At 38.8% G+C, this 20,908-nt stretch overlaps 3 protein-coding genes across 4 annotated transcripts; all 3 read left to right on the top strand.

Annotated features, from left to right (window-relative positions):
• The first annotated feature begins 3,869 nt into the window (after positions 1–3,869).
• On the top strand, positions 3,870–9,347 carry gjb9b (gap junction protein beta 9b). Its single transcript, XM_036565657.1, has 2 exons — positions 3,870–4,002; positions 8,270–9,347. The coding sequence occupies exon 2, from the start codon at positions 8,315–8,317 to the stop codon at positions 9,113–9,115; it is 801 nt and encodes a 266-aa protein (XP_036421550.1). The 5' UTR covers positions 3,870–4,002; positions 8,270–8,314; the 3' UTR covers positions 9,116–9,347.
• A 2,060-nt stretch (positions 9,348–11,407) lies between these two features.
• Positions 11,408–17,016, top strand: pef1 (penta-EF-hand domain containing 1). Its single transcript, XM_036566371.1, has 5 exons — positions 11,408–11,466; positions 12,716–13,046; positions 14,034–14,189; positions 14,384–14,527; positions 16,004–17,016. The coding sequence occupies exons 1-5, from the start codon at positions 11,449–11,451 to the stop codon at positions 16,231–16,233; spliced, it is 879 nt and encodes a 292-aa protein (XP_036422264.1). The 5' UTR covers positions 11,408–11,448; the 3' UTR covers positions 16,234–17,016.
• Positions 17,017–17,993: 977 nt separating this feature from the next.
• smim12 (small integral membrane protein 12) lies at positions 17,994–19,813 on the top strand. Of its 2 annotated transcripts, none has more exons than XM_036566373.1 (2): positions 17,994–18,108; positions 18,558–19,813. In XM_036566373.1, the coding sequence occupies exon 2, from the start codon at positions 18,584–18,586 to the stop codon at positions 18,857–18,859; it is 276 nt and encodes a 91-aa protein (XP_036422266.1). In that variant the 5' UTR covers positions 17,994–18,108; positions 18,558–18,583; the 3' UTR covers positions 18,860–19,813. The 2 variants fall into 2 exon arrangements, with proteins under 2 accessions (XP_036422266.1, XP_036422265.1); XM_036566372.1 differs by having other exon boundaries at positions 18,025–18,112.
• Positions 19,814–20,908: the final 1,095 nt, after the last annotated feature.

Raw genomic sequence — 20,908 nt, 5'->3', positions numbered from 1 at the left:
GGTGCCCTAGTGACATGAACCAAGACGTGTGATTGGATTTTTCTTAGTTTCTCTGCTCAGACGCTATCATCCCTCATAATGACACAGTTGAAGGCATGTTTAATAGCGATATGCCCTTCAGAATCTTAATTCTAATGGCACTTTTTTTTTTTTGGTTAAACTTTTGAGGCCAAAAGAATAAAAGACAGACTAAGAGAAGAGAAGACAGTGCAGCTACATGAAGCCACTGAGCTGTGCTCCACTGATCAGCAGAAAGGCAGGAGAGAAAAATATTACCCATGCTAATAATGATCTAAGCGATGTAAAATTCAGTAATGCGTATTAAGTTGTGTTTCCACATTTAGGACATCAGGAAGTTTTAAGTAACTTGAGGTAGACTTAAAATATAAAATTAATAAAACAAATATTCTTTATATGTTATATTATATGTGTAATAATAATAATGTATACAGTACTATGCAAAAGTCAGAAACCACCCTTCACACATATGATTTCCAGTCAAAACAGCAATAAGTACAACTTAATTATTTTCAGCATCCAGAAAACAAAAGCAGAAAACAGATGCCTCAATAACTAAATACAATAGCATTTACATTCTTTTCAGAAGATCAAAGAAATCTGAAGGGATATTTTTCCACACCTCGAAAAAATTAAGTCTTAGAAGTGCATTTTCTGCTTCTCACAGTCCAAGTGATTCCAAACACATTTAATGATGTTGAGATCTGGACTCTGGGATGGTCAGTCCATTGTTCTGAACAACAGTAGCTTCTTTGTTTGATTTACAAATTTCCTTTTCTCAGTAAGGACCTCTTGACAGCTACACATCCATGCATGGTTTTAAAGGTGTGCCCCCCCTTAAAATCTGATTGGCCACCCCAGATGCCAAACCAAAATTTCTCCCACATCATTGCCATGTGGGGCCGGTGTTTGTGCTTTTAACCCCTTAAAATTCCTGGCTTTTTGCATACTAAGGCTTATTATACAGTCACTACAGGGACTCCAATGCAAACCGGTTTTGCTATTCTTAGGTTATAAAAGTGTACAATAAAACGTTGGGCCTGCTGGCAGACCCTGGCCTTTTAATGGGGTTAAGGGGAGAGCTGTTTTTGCTATCAGCAGAACAATTCTTCAACAAATCTCTCACCTCCCCCAGTCACACGAAGGGTAGAGTTGTATATATATATATATATATATATATATATACATATATATATATATATATATATATGCATTGCTTATATAGACACACATGCATTGTCACATGGATTGGTACAAAGTATGACATTGGGGGGCATTAAACTTTAAAAGAGCTGCTCCTTGTGACAGTGAGGTGAAAATGTAAAATACACCTAATTACTCCCCAAAAGACTGGCTAGACCAGTCTGATAATAATCCCTACATATACACTAACAGCACACAGCACTGTAAACATAGCACCACCAGCCTGAGGTAGAAAGTGATGCAGTGCAAACACAACATGCGCTGTCCTCTCACCTGCTATGTCTTTACCCTTGTGGCCTCCAGTGATATTGTGCTTAGTAGTCTCTGAAGTCTGAGTCATGTCTCTCACTCTGTTTCTCTCTCTTTCTCTATCTCTTTCTCACTCTCTTTTTTATCTTTCTCTTACAGTCTTATTTATTTCTGCAGCCGGCTTGCGGGAATGTTTACACAAAAACAAATGCCAAGGTTCAGGTTTCACCCCCGGTCTCGATCTCAAACTGTTTCCAGTCACTTTTGTTTCAAAGATCATCCAGACTCTACGAAATAAAGTTCTAAAGGACATATTCTCTCTCTCTCTCTCTCTCTCTCTCTCTCTCTCTCTCTCTCTTTCTCACAGAGTTCATAACATTGTACAAAATAAAATACAAACCCCACCCCCCCCACACACACCTGCATTCAAATCTACTGTTTTGCATCTCTTTCAGATTTGTATAGTCTGACTAATACCAACCTACCTGACTGCATCATGTAAACCTACTTCTCAAACTGGTCTTTCAGTGTTTTGTGTTCACAAGGCTGTCAAGGTTAACACTATAAATTATTAATGACACATTTTTTTTACACCTTTAACACATTTTCAAGTCTTCCCTTTCAATTTATGATATGTTGGTTGGAATAAACAGCTGCTGTAACTCTCACTGAAAGCTGATAAAAACTGTACACCCAGTATAAATCATGTGAGTTTCATACTCAGATTCATGTGAACTATGCATTCACATGATGGAAATAATGTTATTGAATTGCTTAAAGTAATACATATAGGCTTATGAAGCTTGTTTTGTCCACTCATATACAGAACTGTGCAAAGAGACCAACCTTCATTTATTCAATTTCCAATTAAATAGCCAAAGTGATTAGTTTTCCAGCAGATATTTCTGTGGACACTAGATATATGACAATCCACTTGCATAAGAAAGGGGAAACTAGATTTCAAAAAATGATTAAAAGATCCAGATGAAATATGACTCCTAACAACTGGGTAAGACCTGATAGACAACCAAAACTGTCATCATCAGATAAACAGTAATTAAAGCTTTCATTTTTGAGAGAAAGGAGAAGTGAAGCTCCACTCTTATTTCATATCTGAAAAAATCCACAGGTGTTTCTGTTCATCCTCTTACTGTAGGAAGACAACTCAACACTATGAGTCTGAAAGTATATGTAGCTGTCAGAAAGCCCTTACTGAGAAAAAGAAATAGATTAAAAGAGGAAAATTTGCAAATCAAACAAAGAAGCTGCTGGTGTTCTCATAACAATAGACTGACCAACCCAGAGTCCATACCTCAACATCATTGGATGTGTTTGGAATTATTGGATTGTAAGAAGCAGAAAATGCAACCAACTTCTAAGACTGAACTTTAGAGGTGTGGAAATTGTGCCTGCAGATTCCTTTGAAAAAATGAAAGCAAGTCTTCTGAAAAGAATGTAGTAAAGGCAAAAATTTTGACTGGAAATGAAATAAATCTCATCTCTGACTTTTGCACCATACTGTAGCTGTAACAAAATACACTGCTTTTTAAATGGACACAATCTGTCTTTAAGGTCAAATTTGAGCAAATAAGATTAATGTGATTAATCACGATTAACCACATAAAATAATGCAATTAACTACAATTAAATCCCTTAACCGCCCCAGTTCACATTTTACCTGTAAGAAAAACATGCCTGACTGAGGCGAATATCATACACAAGAGAGCAAAGTTTCTTTCAGAGAACAAAAGCATTCCTTACAGTATGAAAAGAGGTATTAGGTTGACCAACAAGAAACAATGAAACCATTTGGTGCTATTTTTTCCTTATGGTTGCTTTTGCTTTTGCTTCTGCAGACAATGTGGTGGATGGAGCAGTAATGGTATGATGTTAGTATAACAGCTCTTTAGATTTTTTCAATAGCCAACACTCCAAAAAGATGGTTCTTCAAGGGTTCTTTAGTAAAGGGAATGGTTTTCTTTACAGGTCTGACATCATAGCAATATAGGATCTCTGTTTGGTGCTATATAGAACCATTTTCAAAAAGGGTTCTATATAGAACCATCTGAAGCACCATTTCACCATGGAAAGAATCATTTAAGCATGAAATGATTCTATATAGAACTCATTGTTCTAAACAGAATCATTGTCTTTACTAAGAGAGTGAACATAAGGTACTGAGTACAACAGTAAATATAAAGAAAGGTTATTTTTTAACCAAATGAAGCTCAATTTCAAGGTATAATTGTTGAAAAGAGTTTCTGAAAATGACAAGTACACTTTTATTCAAGTACAGTTGGTTTTCAGTTTGACTCAGATCTAGTCTGTGACGTAAGTAAACGTTATCGTGCTCTTCCCAGGTTGTCGAACAGGCTGTTGAAGCTTCCACCCACCTGTCCTGTGGTTACAGGGTGGAATGTCTTTCTCAAGCTTTGATATCCATCTAGTTAGTCTGGATCACTAACAAACAGTGGAGCCTCATGATCCTGCTTTCTTTTCTATTTCTGTTGCAAACACGGACAACTCAGAAAGGTAGGATTTACATATTCAAGATTTGGAAAATTAGCAAATGATGAATCTTTTGCTTTTTAGTGTGTTTTGTTAGATTGTGGAGCTGTTGCTATATTGTGGTGTCTTGCGTCTGAGAGCAGAAAATGGATTATTTACACCCTTTTGCCTCCAGCTTGGGAATCATTGTGAGGTGGTATCGAGAAGCAGGTTCTGTTAGACAATGAGAACAGAAACTTGACCATTAATAGGCCTTCGTGAAGTTCTTATTCTTGTTTTCTTTTTTAATGATGTGACTGAGAGTGCTGTATGTTGGTCAGAATAGGTGGAGCCTTAGCTCGGTGTTGGCAACGGAGATTAAATGATAGCATCATTAAGAAAACATTCATGAAGGTTGCCTTTTGTAAAGTTTGAAACAGTGCCAGAACATCAGAACAAAGTCTTTCAGCTGGCAAGTCCAGACTTGCATTTGTGCTTCACACAGAATACCAAACTTGTCTCTGTCACCGTTCTAAGGAGACGCTTTCTCCAAAAGCTTTTAGGCACAGTAAGGAAAAAATAGTTATGCAAAGTTACCTCTTAAATTGCACATAATGTCCTGCAGCACGCCAGCAGACGCTAGGATGGATACAGAGTTACCATTGCGAATACTGAGTGTAGACTTGTTGTCAAGTGAAAACAAGGCACAAACAAGGAGAAACAGATCCGCCCTCCATCCATCCTTTCTGGTAAAGCAGAGCCAGTTCCAGCCCAGCCGCTGGGAAATCATCTGACAATGCAAGGCAGAGACAGCAGAACAGAAAGCAAGAAGATTCAGAACTTGAGATGCATCCCACTTCGGCTTTGAGAAAAATTTTAATTGGATCCCGTATCCTTGATGTGTGTCATAAAAAATAAAATAAATAAAACAAAATAAAAATAAAAAAATAACTCTAGCAATTTTAAAAAGGAGAAAGGCGGAGAGGGCCTTAAGCGCTGCTTTTACTGCCCCATTTTAGGCACACAATCACATGACATTAAGTAAACAACAAGCTTCTTACTGACTGTGGAAACCCTTTGCTGGGAGTTAATGACACTGTGCTCAGCTCAGATCTTTTCACACCTTATTTATATTTATATCTATCTTCATAGAATCAGAATCAAAGCTTTATTGACCAGGTATGCTTACACATACAAGGAATTTGGTTTTGGTTACAGGAGCTCACAGTGCAAAACAAAGAGATGATTATATTTTGCTGTTTTGATGTGACTGTGACTATAACATACAATCCTCTTACAAGCTATACATAAGAATGTAAACATGCTGCCCAGTGGCATTTGTTGTAAGTGAGTTTTGAGTCTTCTACTCTTTTTTAAGTTCAAGAAAGCAAGTCAAAATTACAGTCCATGGTAAACAGAATAATACAGATATAGCAGTTTATATTGAAAATTGTTGGATTATTTGCATAAGATGTAATATTCAGTAGCTGCTGTTAATTATTTGGTAACTACTGTAAAACAACTATAATATTGAATATATAGCTGTGTAGTTGTGTATGCATATGTAGCTTTGAGAGTGGGGAATAGAAATGTGGCCCATATGTGGCCTTGTAGTTTAAAGAGTTAATAAGGGTAGAAATTTGTGGAGGAGAATAAAACAAAGTCTGATGAATTGAAATATGCAATCAATGCAATTGTTCTTATGTTTTCAGTAAACAATGATAAATCTTAAATAGAATTCTTCATATGCTGGTTGGTGATTACGGACTGATCCAGTGTACAGGTCTCTTTACGCACAAGTGTGTGTGAAATCAGCAATAGATCATGCGGTGGAGAGCCCTGTGGGCTACAAAGCTTTGATACATCCTACTGGGATCCAGCATGAACAGTTTGCATCTCATTTCTCAGATCTTTTAAACTGCTTTCTTAAAAAAAAAAAAACTGCTTCAAATGAATTGTAACTGTTTTAGCCACAATAAATAGACCAGCTTTGTAGCATTTAGAATTTCACAAAGCAGTTTTGGAATCAACACTACAAATAAAATATTTGAATAAAGAAAAGACCATCACAGGTTAGATGATGTAACCAAAAAGTAAACATAGCTAAGTACCAAACTACACTTCATAAGAAATCAAAGCTTTACCATTTTACCTCATTAGTCATGTAGAAAGAACCTTCATTAGTTTGGCTTTCACTTAAGTGCTAATTGTTCCCATAGAAGCTAGTGGATTTCCAAGCAACTGTGATTCCCCTGGGCTGTTCGCATTCTTTTATTTATTTGTTTAGTGTCACAACTGAAGAAAGATCTAATGAGATACAGAGATCATTTGGCATCATGAACAGCCTTCCTCCACTGTCAGTACTAAAATACTGCTTGAATTACATTCATTATGTTCCTGCATTTTGTTAAATGACTTACACCGCAGTTTTTTAAAAGATTGGTGTAGCATTGTATCATGTAAACACTGTTAAAGTTTAGAAATGTGCTGTTCACAGTTCATACAGTCCATGTATAGAAACCAAGCTGCAAAACAACCTGTTTTGATTTTTTTTTCTAATGTCACAGAACCAGCACATTTCTATATATCCACCCACTCAGCCTACAGTAGTTTAATTCACACTGAAGTTATAAGGAGTGTTTCAGCCCAGACTGCTTTTTAAACGAGATAGTAGTGTGCAGTATGGCCAGAAATGTATCTCACAATATAATGAAAATCTCTGACAGTGGTGAAATATATCACAGTACATACTTTTCTTCAAATAAAATCATTTTAGATGCTACATGCTGTATGTATGCTGTATACCTATTTCTGTAGATTAACAGTGGCCTTTTATTCCGGAATATCCATTCATTTTTAATAAGAGTTCCGTCTGTACAGGCGCCTGCCCGCTGCCTTGTCTGATGCAGCTGATCAAGTCAGCCAGTTTCTCAGAGGAAATAAGTACAGCAATCAGTCTGGTGTCAATGTTAGGCAACAGCTAAACCAAAAAGACCGCCATTCCTTTATGTCCACTGCCTCAAAAACAAAGTGGACAACTTCAAATACAACAGACAAGACAGCAGGAGGTGATTGAGGGTCTGCTGCGTTTTTCATTTCTGTGCTCAGCTACATTGCAAATGAGCGTCACTCTCAGTGGATCCCTGAGTTTAAATAAAGGTTGATAAATTGATTGATTGAAATGTGACTGATTTTTGCCATTCAGCTACATAGGTTAATGTCTGCATGTTTTAATTGTTTGTGCACTGTGTTCTTTGTGATTATTTACCAGTATAACAGTTATGGCAGAACTTTCAACCAGTAAATCGGTATACTGGCCACTACTAGAATGAGGCACAACACAGAACAGCCAATCAAAACAGAGGTCCTTTACTTGTTTCAGTCTTAAAAGTATAGAAAAAAAGAGCCTGTTTAATTATATGGGTAAAAAGAATTTGTTTTGATATATAAAGCCAAACAAACACCATAAGTGGACTTCCAGAGTTAAACATTAAAGAAGAGAAAAATGTTGGATGTGGACCTCTTAATGAATCCAGAGTTAACTGAAAATGATGGTGGTTACTGTGGTATGACATCACCTACATCTAAATTCAATAACTGGTTAATTTTGTATTCCCCTTCTGAATTCGAACATCACAGGGGAAGAAACACATAATAATTTCATTATAGTTTCATTCTATGCCTATATCATAGAACAAGCCTAATTCACAGAAATGCCTTAGTACTTTAATATTAAACAGTACACAGCACAAGGGTCATTCCAGCCTACTAGCAGTTAATATGCTATTTATCAGGTTATATAGTACTCTGTAGCGCAGCATTTTGTCCCTCAGCTTATTGGTTGGACAGAATTCATGATTTCAAAACTTGTTTCCATTCATCAGGGTTCCCCCTTACTACAATAACCAGCAAGCAATATTCAAATACATCACAAAGCTACTGGGAATCTCAAAGGTGCTCAACAAATTGTAACCACTGATTCAGAGGCTAATAAGCTCATCTGCTAGCTAGTGTTGGTTTAGCACTAACTTTTATTTGTCAACAATTGAACAATTAAAAAAACAATTCAAACAGCTTTCCCTAAGCACTTATAGTCTTTCAAAATGTACTTCTACCGTCAAGATACATCATCAGAAGGGGGGTTTCCTAGTCTTTAAACCTGGAAATCTCACTTTAGAAACTTCTGCAGCATTGCTGTAAGAGACAAGTAGGTATGATTACAACAGATGTAGTGATGGTTTCATTTTTTATTTTGTCTGTAGTGTCACTTTAAACAAATAATCTAAGTTATCTATGATCTTGTCTTGTGTAGGAGTTACCTCAACTCTAAGTGAGCTGCTTTCCTCCCGCTGCAAAGATGAACTGGGCAGGCCTGGAGGTCCTGCTCGGTGGCGTGAACAAATATTCCACCGTTTTTGGCCGCGTCTGGCTCTCCGTGGTCTTCATCTTCCGTGTTTTGGTGTTCGTGGTGGCTGCGCAGCCAGTATGGGGAGATGAGACCAAAGATTTTGTGTGCAACACAGCCCAACCAGGCTGCATCAATGTGTGCTATGACCACATTTTCCCCATCTCTCACGCGCGTTTGTGGGCCCTGCAGCTCATCATGGTAACCTGCCCGTCTCTCCTGGTGGTGGCTCACGTCAAGTTTAGAGAACAGAAGAATCAGAAGTACACTCGATTACACAATGGCGAATATCTGTATGCCAATCCAGGCAGGAAGCGTGGGGGCCTGTGGTACACCTACCTGATCAGTCTCATATTCAAAGCAGCCATTGATGGTGCCTTCCTCTACATCCTGTACTATATCAACGATGGGTATGGCTTGCCCAGTCTGTCAAAGTGCAGCCTAAATCCTTGCCCCAATATGGTGGACTGCTTCATCTCCCGTCCAACTGAAAAGAGGATCTTCATTATATTCATGGTGGTCACCTCTGCTTTGTGCATCCTCATGTGCATCATTGAGATAATCTACCTGGCGTGCAAACGTTGTCACAAGTTGCTCCGTAAGCGTCTGGACCAAGAGCACATGCAGTCTGTTGAAGGACTTGAGCTGCAAGTTCTGTCTCAATCTAGGGATAAATACACTAGAGTGGACCCCACTGCCTCTTCCACTCAGAGCCTCAGCAACGTCAAGAAGGGGGCGCCACTTCTGAGATGAGTTAATGCACTAACTTTGTCTGGAATTGAATTTTTTTTATACGATTAGGACTCTTGTCACTGGAGCGGTACCCTCAGTACCTTTAATCAGGGAACATGATTGTACCATAATTCATTGAAATTATATCCATGTTGTATTGACTCTACATATCCTGCCTCGTCTCCAGGCATTTTATTTTATTGTTCTGTTTTAAAACATTAGGTTATAAAAAGGCACAAATATGTACTTTTTACCTGGGAAAAACTTATTTAAGGTGCACAATTAGACCTTAAATGCACTGTCATACCTTTAAGGGTACATTTTCATTGTCTGTACCTTGATGAACAAAAAATGTACCTGCACAGTATCTTTATTTCTAACTGTATACCGTAAATTTAATATGCAACTTACAGGGTTCAAATTCAAGGCAAGATAATGCTTTCCAGTCAAGTGAACTGGAAAGCACCCCTACACGATCATGCAAAGAAAGCCTAATTATAGGTTTTGCCTTAAAGGAGAATTCCATTGATTGTTCAAAATGTCTGCATAATTCAATTGTTGACATGTAAACAAAGTCATTTAGAGTGGTTTGATGTGAAATGGTGCATTGTAGAGAAACTCGGTGGTGGTGACAGGAACCAAAGGTTGCAATGTCTATAGTACAAATGTGGCCTTTTATTTTCTATCCAAAACAATCAGAGAACCTACACCTGTATCCTGAGTTTTTATGTATAATGTTGATGAAAAAGTTTTCTTTGGGTACTATTTTGCCTTAGAATGCCCTGCATGTAGTCTTACGTCTTTTTCATAAATGGATTTTAAAATAAGCATTTAAGGCCAAAATCTTAGCGCAAACCTATTGTAAAACAATGTCTCACGCAATAGGTAGCATATATAACCATTTCTTGTAATATGCTTCAGACGTCTGGTTCCTATAGCTACTATCTATCTATCTATCTATCTATCTCTAGTTTCTCTAAAATTGCACATTTCACATCAACTACTCTAAATGACTTTGTTTACATTTAAATGATTTTGTTTACATCTTTTTAAAAATTTGTGTAATTCCCCTTTAAGGAAAACATTTTACATGACTGTTTTTGTGTCACTGCCTCTCTGTCCATTAGAGTGTCCTTAGAAAGCCAAAGGACTTCTGTGATTAAGGGATGACCTCATGATGCCTGGGACCTCCATAGTAGTCTGCACTGTTGTGTTATGCAAATGTATTTTATACATGAAAAAAGCTTGGTCATTTCTTTGTTTCGAGCTTCCATGTAGGCTACCTTGGAATGGAAGAGTTTAAGATGTAAGCTCCTGTTTCTTACTAAAGGAACCTACTGCCCCCTGGTGTACACCCACATGAGGAAAACCATTTGTTTCAGTATCATATCTGGAGAATGCCCAGTTGCTCGAGAAACAGCCACAGAATGCTGAATCCCTTCAAAGATGCAGTGAACAAGCTTGAGATTTGAATGGAAATCTCCTTTTGATGGTCATGTGAAATTTCATCATCATGATAAAGTGATGGCTGCAGCCTACCTTTTATCTATTTCACATAGACACATTACCTAATAAACAGATAATGTGGTTTATGGTTTACATGTCACTTTTCTGTATGTATATATGTGTATACATTATTTTAAAGGCCTTATGAAATAAAAAAATTATGTTTTTTTTTGTTTTTTTTGTGTCGATTGTGTCAACTACTAAAAATCATTATTTCTTACCCTTCATACATTCAGAATCAGAAGCACTTCATTTTGCCAAGTATGTTACACATACAAGAAATGTGTCTTGATGAACGCACACATGTATGACCTTACATAATGAACAGACCAAACACACAGTATTAGCAAGTATTTTAGCAAGACACAAACAAAATAAAAGCAGAATAAATATAGAATATAGAATAAAGAATAATAAAGACTAATAAAGAGCCAGTGGGAAAGGAGCTAAAGAGATGTGTGAACACCTGTACATATGCAGGTCAGAAGAGATAACATGATAACATTCCTATGATTCCTGAAAATTCCTTCGTTCAGTGAGAGTTCAGAGAGTTCAGAAATCATAAGAACAAATAAAAAAAAACAGAACCGGTAAATTATCAATTGTTTGAATAACCTTATTAATACTGTTCAATTTTATTCTGTACTGAACTGTAGTTACTCTATAAAGGCGTGTCTGCTGAGCTGACTCACGGTTTGGAGTTTCAGCAAGTTTCCATGATTTTAACCAATCACAGAGGGAGCTGTGCGGCTCAGTTCATGACAAACAGTAAAAAGGACCAATCCGGGACGAGGGGCGGGCCTTAAGAACTCATTGGCTGGTATGCTGACCGAAGTTCTCTCAGCGAAATGAGTTACTACGGACAGGTATATGGGGTTCCGGGTTGGGAAATTTTCAGTGTTTTAATCTCTTCGCCTCTTGTTCGCTCTACTTTTAGTGGCTTTTATTGCGTAAAGCAGAGTTAGAGCCCTGCGGAGACCGAAACTAAGCTTAAACACTTAAACCAGGCAGTCTAAACAGTAGCTAGCTAGCTATGTGTGCTAATGTAGCAAGGCAGGACAGAACCTGAAATGAACGGAAAATGTATATCATTCATGTAGCCTTTTATCACGTGTAGAAATTAGTGTATAAACATCTTCATTTGTCATTTATCTAACAAACGTTCGCCTGCTTGATTACGTTTTTATTATCCTGCATTAGCTAATGTCCACGCAGCAGCAGTGAGTAAAGTAGCTTAGCCTACCCTGCCCTGTCACTGTTTTCTTCTAGGTGGAAATGCCAAGACTCAGACACAATGTATATTAGACAACAATGTATACATTGTTGAGAAAAGAGTAGTTTAATCAACTCTTTTAGAGGTTAAATGCTAGCACTGTTATCCCAAGTACTGGTTAATGCCTGGGAGGTTTTGGTTTACTTTCAACTATAATACAGTGATGATTTTGTACTGCACTTAGTACCCGGAAGGATAAGCGGCTTAGAAGGGGTATGTGTGTGTGTGTGTAGGTGTGTGTGTGTATACTGCACTTAATCTAATTAAACAGGACAAATTATGATCTCTTTATAATCAGCCATGCAGTTGAGATGTGTTTTATTTACTGACAGTATCCACAGTGTGCTCAGAAAAGCATGTTGTGACATTGTGTTGTACTTATCACGATAATGATAAATATTGTCATATTGCCCAACTCTAGCTGCCTGCCATTCATCCAGTGAAAGGCAGTAACTTTGTGATCTTCCTCTACTAGGGTGCTGGAAATGACTTGAGAATAATTGTTATCCTAGGTTTAATGCACCTCTATTAGAGGTTAAATGCTAAGGCTCTTATCCCATGGAATAATTAATACATTATAGGCAGTGATCTTCCTCATGTAGGGTCCTGGAAAAGGCTTGTGTATTTGTATTATTTGTTAATTTTAGTATGTGTTTATATTTTTAATTTTAGTTATGTTTTCACTTCACTTTTATTTAACTCTATGTGAATAAATTGTAGAAATATAAATAAACTTGCCTTGCTTTGCCTTCCTATTTCACTAGACTAAACAAGTTGTAACTAATTGGTGATGCTGCATGTTCAAGACACTGAAATGGGTTTTTTGCTTTTTTTAATGACAGGGATATCCAGGACCAGGGGGTAACCCTCCCCAGCAACATCCAGGTGCCCCCTATGGAGGTGGTGTACCGCCAGGTGGTCCTGTTGGAGGACCCTATGGGGGTCCAGCTCCACGTGCAGGTGCCGCATACGGTGGTGCACCAGGTAGACAATATGGAGGGGCTGCACCTGGAGCACCCTATGGAGGCTATGGCCCACCTGGTTCCAGTGGTCAGTTTGGACCTGCAGGTGGTGCACCTGGAGCACCTTATGGAGGGGGGCAAGCCCCAGGTGCCCCCTACGGAGGATATGGACAGCCTCATGGAGGACCATATGGCCAGCAGATTCCGGGAGGTGAGAATAACCGTTGAGGGGAATAACAAACACGTTCAAAACTGTTTAGACTTTGTTGTTGTGTAGCTAAATTTCATTTATAAATCAGGTATGCAGGTTGTTTGTTGACTTGTCATGGTTTATTTTTCACAACATAAAGTTAGATGTGCTCACTCTGTCATTACGATCACTCTATTCTGGTCCTTGATCTGTCTTCCAAATTCTTTCACTTGTTCATCGGCATGGCAGGCAGCAGATCTGGTCTGATCTGGCTGATGATGTCTGTGTGTCAAGGTTATAGGCACAAAATGACACTCAGAGCCGCAGCCTCTTCATCATGTTTGGAGTGGCTGAGGGCTGTGCACAAAACACAAAAAACAGAAATTTATGAAGGTCCTTCATCCCCCTTTACTGCAGCTGTGTCATCTGCCCCTCACTGAATGACTGATGACTGACGTGTGTTCAGGAACCTGGCAGCTGCAGCTTATACAGATCTGGTACAGGTTATGCCTGTAGCGGAATTAGAGTGATGGGCATGATAATGCTGCGTGACTGTGTGAGAGAGAGTGCAAGTTTTTATACAGTGTGGAGTGTGCAATATTGTCCCCTGTGGGGCTTTAGTCACAGGATGGCTCTTAAACAGAATCATTATCCTTCCCCAAGGGGGACACAGCCCATCTGGGTTTGTCCCAAACTGACACGTCTGTGTCCCTCTTGAGGCCAGAATGTGACAGGGGCACCGACTATCATTTTACTGACAACTGAGTGTTTAATTCTTTTTAGCACCTCCACATACTCTTATTAGCCTAACCAGGTGTTCTTCTCAGGGGTCTCAGATGACGGCTATACCCTGTTTTTGGCTTGTTGTTGTTCCTTATTCAGTAAACTGAAAACAGATTCAGCTATAACACTATATAGAGCTGTTTTTGATGGTGACTTCAGTGTTTCATTTGAGGACATATTGATTTTTGTTGTGACAGTTTTCTTTAACTGGCTTTGGTGTTCCAGGTAACATCCCACCAGGAGTTAACCCCGAGGCCTATCAGTGGTTTCAGTCTGTTGACACCGATCATAGCGGCTACATCAACCTTAAGGAGCTGAAGCAGGCCCTTGTCAACTCCAACAACTCAGCCTTCAATGACGAGACTTGCATGATGATGCTCAGTCAGTACTCTCAAATTCTCGTTTTCATTGCTGAATGGATGCTTTCACGGGCAGATAAGCTTAAGTTTAGGCTGACTGGGTGGTTGCAAACTTTCCAGTAATGCAGTAATACCATCAGATTCTGTATGTGTGAAAATAGTTGAGAGATTGGATTGTGTTTTTATTTATTTATTTATTTATTTATTTTCTCCCAGATATGTTTGACAAGACCAAATCTGGGCGCATGGATGTATTTGGATTCTCAGCTCTCTGGATGTTCTTGCAGCAGTGGCGGGCACTGTTTAACCAGTTTGACCGTGACCGTTCAGGTTCCATTAACAGCAATGAGATGCACCAAGGTGAGAGGTGATAAAGGATAAAATGGGTGCAAAATTAAGAAAAACAATGGAGGGTACAGAGATGCTTTAACTCAATTTTCTCTGATTTCAGTCACTGGTAATTACCACACATTATTGCAAGGTTGTGTGGTAGATTTGAGTAGGGAGTAGGCCATGTTTCAAGTGTTGGCAGCAGCTCGTTTTGAATAGATTCAGTCTGTGCTGAATAGATTCAGCCTGTGCAGTTTAGCAACTGCTTTAATGTCTTTGAAGGGCGTTATGCTCTCTGCTAACTTAAAGGAGGAAAAAACACATAAAACAACTGAATACTGTAAAACAAAGCTAGATGCCACCCTGCTCTTCAAGTGATTTAAGCGGTTTGAGGTGGAGGATATTCAAGTAATGACACAGCTGGAATGGCTTGATTTACATTCCTCTAAGAACATTTGGGACTAAGAACATGTGGGGAAATATGTGGAGAAGAAATATCCATTCACTATGGATGGCTTGTGAACAGCCTTAAAGAATGAGTGGAAAACAGTTTCTATAGATAAAAAAAGGGTCACACTTTATTTGGATGGTCCCCTATAGATGCTCTACAGATAATTAAATCATTAACAAACCTTCTGTTGATGTTCAGTTGATCATTAACAACATTATGGTTAGGGCTAGGGTTAGGAGTAGGTGTAGGTTTTTGCCACTCTTTCACAGTGAACTTAGCAGTTTAGTTGCGTTTAATGGATATTTAGTTGAATGTTACTTAAAGATATACTAAGCATTTACAAAGCATCTACAGTGGACCATCCAAATAAAGCGTTATCAAAAAAAAGTTATTATGGTATGACAAATTGGTATTGTTATTTATTAGTTGCTATGCTTCATGATGAGCTTTCACAGTGGAGGCTGCTCTGGTGGATAGTCAAAGAAAGTAACTCTGTGTACAAGAACAAAAGGCTTCTTTTCTACTGGTTTTAGAATTTGTTAGATAGGCAAGGCATGTAAGGCTAGTATGAGGCTATATTAGCCTTAATAATTGTTCTTACTGAATATGTTTACCTGTTTAGCAGCTGTTTTTAATGTCTTTGAAAGGTTTATTCCCTCTGTTCCTGTTGAGGAAAACTCCAAAAATGACAGAATGGTCTAACGCAAAGCTTGCTCACTAGTGATTTAAGATTCCATTTTAGGTTAGCTGGGCAAGTCAGTAGTAGAATTACGCCTAGTCTTAATTCTTAATTCATAACTATTCTTATTTCTTAGCTAAATTGCAGAACAAGTGTGAATCAACACTAGGCTTATGTGTAATCTGGGTCTGCAAAAGTGGCACTACATGACATGCATGAATAGGTAGCTCTCTATTAAGCAATGTGAGATGGCCATGAATGTTAGAGGAGGACCTGCAAAATACTGATAAACATGCTTAGTTATCTATTTCCTATGTTTACAATTCTTTTTGACCACCAGTGTACCAAAATCTATCTACCTGTCTTCTTTCCTTAGCACTCTCTCAGTTGGGTTATAACCTGAGCCCCCAGTTCATTCAGACCTTGGTGAGTCGCTTCACTGTCCGTGGCATGAATAATGCCCTCCAGCTTGACCGCTTCATCCAGGTGTGCACCCAGCTGCAAAGCATGACCCAAGCCTTCCGTGAGAAGGACACCGCCATGACTGGCAACATACGCATGAGCTACGAGGACTTTCTGTTCAGCGCTATTACACGACTTATGTGAAGATTTGCATGAGAATTTCATTAGATGGTTAGTGATTGCATCAGTGGAAGAGGACCACTCGCTGTTGATGCCAAAGACCAAATTGGCATTCCATTTGCCACTGTGTAACCCCTGCAACAGTGCCTTCCACTGCAACTTACCTCACCCACCCCACTTCTTGTACATTTGCACTCCTACTGCTGGCCCTACTTTGGACAGGTCCGTAGTTATTACTTAATCTGTATGATCGCTCTAATGTAAAATACAAGTTGCAGAAACATGCTAACAAATAGCATTTAGTTATCCGCTTAAACTGGGAATGTGCCATAGATTGTTTGTACTAGAAGTGGTACATGCAGGGTGCCTCTCTTGCTTTTTTATTTTTAACTGCCTTATGATTGAAATGCAAAAAGTGAAGTAGTTCATTCATGGGGTGAAGTTGCATTATATTGTCTGTTGCCATCATGCATCTTGTAGAGCACCTTTTTATGAATTGTATTATGCTATATTTTAGCTACATTTAATAAATTCATAGCTTCTAAATTATATATAAAACACTCGCTCAATTAACCTAATAACCCATGGGCAGGACGCTTATGAGCTTAAACCTGAGCTAATTGTGACAAATGTTGATGTGTTTGAGCAATTTGACAGTGTTTCAGTTTTTTTTTTTAATCTTATCAACAAGTGTCATGTAAAACAGACTCTTTCATCAGTAGTGTAAGGACCAATGTTATTTTTCTGCTTTGTGCCAAAATATTTATTCGCCTGTTTTTCAAATAAAGGTGAATACTGGTTGGTTTACCGAAGAGTTGTTCATTAAATCTTGGGTATTTCCGACAAAAACTAATGAATTTCTGTATAGGGTCTATAGAAAATGGTTATAAGGTTCTTATGTCTGTTATGTCAAATAAAAAGACAACAGCAGAATAGTCTGAGCATACCATGTAACTCGAGTGGGCGCTGTGGCCTTCTGCAGCATTGCCAGAGAATTTGTAGAGAGGAAAATTGCTATTCTGTAATGTTCTACAGGCTTGTCAAACACTTACGGTGCTCCCGAGCGAGTCCAAATAGAGTGGGTTAATATGGAGCATTTGAGCAAAATAATAGTTTGTAAATGCTTAAACATTTTTATGTAGAAGAATGCATTAATTTCTTGAATACTGAACAGCATAAACTTTTTTACATCGTTAGTTTTATTTATATTTTTGAGCGCTTTTAAACTCCAGTTACATGAGTTTATAAGGGCACCTCGTGTACATTCATGACGTCAGTGAGTGCGAAGTCCTTCACTCAGCCAGTCAGCACTCAGTAGCCGTAATAGCAACCAATAAGCACTCAGTAGCTGTAATACCAACCAATAAGCACTCAGTAGCTGTAATACCAACCAATCAGCATTCAGTAGCAGTAACGTTAGCGTCCTACATTGAAAAAACCCGTTTGGTGTAGATAAAAAAGAAACATACAGGTACGTTTTCTTTGCTTTTTAGTGAAATACATGCTTCTACTTTCTAAAATTAAAGGAAGGTCCTGAACAAGTGGCTAGAAACTATTTTAACTTTTATTTTTTAGCGGTTTAGCTCCATTCAGCCCCATTCATTTAGAACTCGCTCGCGGGCGCCCTCTGGCGTTTTGCAGCCCTGTTTTTGACATAATGGGAGAAATAAAAGGGGACTCTCCTTAACCCGCTCTGGCATCGCACACTTGTCGTCGTTAACGTCATTGAAGCGCTGAACTGGCAGCTCTTTGGGCGAACGGAAGGCCGAAACGTCAAGGTGACGTCACGCAGCTGCACTAATCAGTGTAGAGTGGGTGGGACATGTAAGAAGGAAGAGTTTTGGGGTGTAATGTCTGAGATCAGCGTGATGATGAGAGAATGATAAACTTCTGAGTACAGTAGGTAAAGAGGGAGTGTAGCGTATAGAATGTTTAACAGTATAAAGAACAGGCTTTGTGTTGGTGTTACGCGGTGTTTCTAATGTGTGTCTGCGTTTGTGGACGCTGCTCTCCTGTTTAAAGGGGCAGGCTAGCAGCGTGCTAACTTCAAACCTGAGGAGCTTCATACACAAGCTAACTTATTAAAAACAAATGAAGGCTCCTTGTTTTACAAGTGAAAGTTAGTCATTTATGCATCATGACAATGCGATTATGTAAATTAGACAGACGTCACGACGCCGTGAATGTAAATATAACCACCTGATTTGTAGCTCACATTATTAGAGGACAAGCCACTTAGCTAGATTAGCTAACGTGTTTGTGAGTGCCGATGGTATAATTTCAGTGTGGTCTCCCACTTGTTTCACATGTTTTTTGTTTTTTTTTAATATTATTTTTAATTTTTTTAGGGCAAATTTGAGTTGAGTGTGCAGCCATGTGGCCGGTGTTGTGGACGGCCATGCGCACCTATGCGCCCTACGTGACCTTCCCTGTGGCCTTCGTGGTGGGCGCAGTGGGCTATCACTTAGAGTGGTTTATCCGAGGAACCCCCAACTCACCCGGAGAAGAGAAGGGCATAGCGGAGCTGCGAGAGGACAGAAAATTGGAGGAACTGGTTGGCCGAGACAGCACACAAGTACTCAGTCTGAAGGACAAACTGGAGTTCACCCCCAAGGCAGCACTGGAAAGGAACCGACCAGAAAAGAGCTAGCTGGCTGAATCACTCTCACTGTGGCTCTTGTCCCATCCTACTGACCGCTGGTACGAAAGAAGGGCATATCAAAGGGGAAATCATTGGATATAAGGCGTAAGCCCCTGGTCCTACACTTCTACACTTCCATCCACTAGATGGAGACACCCTGTGCTGTAATATTCACCCTTTCAGCTGCTGGCACATGAGTCTTGTGAAAGTGTTTGAAACGTTAATTCTTTGTGGCTTAATGTTCAGCCCGGTTCCCCAGGCGCACAGGCACATGACTAGCCCAATTTGAAGAAAACTTTCAATAGCTTCTGTATGTCTGCCTTCCCATACAATCTCACAAGACTTGAGTCTAGAAGAAAGGCCTCTTTTGTTGAATACGTGACTGGATGAATGTGTGTGAAGCAAAACAGAACATCAACATGAAAAGGATTAGAAAAAAGGATTTAAGAAAATGGTTGTGGGATTTGGGTGGGTAAAGAGATCCAGAATGCTTTCAAAAGTGTCCTCATTGTAATCCCCTCTGTGAACGACTGTAGCTGTGAACACAAAGTGAGAATAAGAGATGAAATTAAATGAAATGTTGCTTTGTTGTTCATCACTTCTGCCCATGCTGGGACATAACTGACTGTTTCATTCTATCACATTGTGACTGAGTTTTATGCAGCATCACCAGTCAGTTAATTCTACTCTGTTCACATAGCAGAGACTGCATTCTTATCGTTTTCAGGATTTCAAAGGCATCTTTAAAGCCAAAGTTTATTCATGTTGAATACAGATTTTATTTGCACTCTGTCTGTTTGACAAGAATGCTTGGCTTATTCTTGTGTCCAGTTCTAGTAGTATGGGCCATTTCTTTTTAATTGATCTAGATTTGGAAGTTTAATGTAAACACACATTTGCCACATTTACATTACTGCTCTGGAATGTTACGGGATAATAAATGAAGTGACTTTAAAAACTATATACTGTTGGTATTGTTTCCAGGAATTATTTACTTTTTTATGCAGTAGAACTGTGGAGAAGCACAGCTGTTAGCAATTAATTCCTAGATTTCACATTTTGTTGTTTTATATTCCCTCTTGTTCTGCTGTTTGGCATGTTGTCCAAAGGCAGGTGTTTTCTTTCTTAAACTTTTCTGTGGGGGAAAAATCAGCAGTTCTACCAGATTCAACTTAAGAACTACAGTAACAGGCTTTTCACGACCTTCAGAGATTCTTCACAAGAAGAATCTCTGAAGGTCGTTTAAAAAGAGTTTGCTATTACTTCAAGTGGTGAACACAATGATGCACTTTTATTAATATTCTGTGCAGTATTTTCTATGTATGCATCTATTCTCTTTGATTCATTTAGATTGATTTAAACCTTTACTTCGTCAGCTCAGTGGTAACCAACCCTATAGAGATAGAGATATAAAAATTTGCACTGACCACTCCAGTGACTCTTGTAGCAACAAAAATGGAAACAAATGTATCCTATATGCATTGTATTTACAGTTAACAAGCATGTTTCAGTGTCAAAGAGTCAAGTATTCATTTGAAAAAGAAAATCTTTATTTTAAACTTTGCATTCATTAAAAAAAATTGCTGTTGTGGAGACTGTGGTAGTTCCCCCACCCCTTGCTGACTTGGTCCAACCTGAAGTCATCTGGTCAAGGTTATGTCATTAGGTGGCGCTTAGCTGTTACACTGACAGCCTGTTGGATTAATGCCAGCTTATTTAACATAATATTTTTTTTAGACCTTATTTCATAGAGTGATGTTATCAAATGAATCCGTATCTGTGAAAGTGACCAGATGGACTGTCTAGGCAGGGGGACCACCAGTGTCACCACGCCATCACGTTAACTGTTGTGGTCATTATGGTTGACAAATTCTGACTTTGTTAAAAGGGAAAAGGAACACGAAATAGGCAAGTGTCCACTCAGGCCATAGGCTCTGCATTTTTAGTGGCCAAAATATAAAATGAAATGTTATGGCCAGAGCTTCTGGGCAGTAGGCAAGTACCCATGATCCCCTGTCTTTCACAGTTTAGTCCTTTTCTGCCACTGGTCCAACTGAT

Source organism: Colossoma macropomum, unplaced genomic scaffold (genome assembly GCF_904425465.1).
Source record: "Colossoma macropomum unplaced genomic scaffold, Colossoma_macropomum, whole genome shotgun sequence".
Classification (NCBI taxonomy): Eukaryota; Metazoa; Chordata; class Actinopteri; order Characiformes; family Serrasalmidae; genus Colossoma; species Colossoma macropomum.
This window is presented reverse-complemented; position numbering and strand designations above follow the sequence as displayed.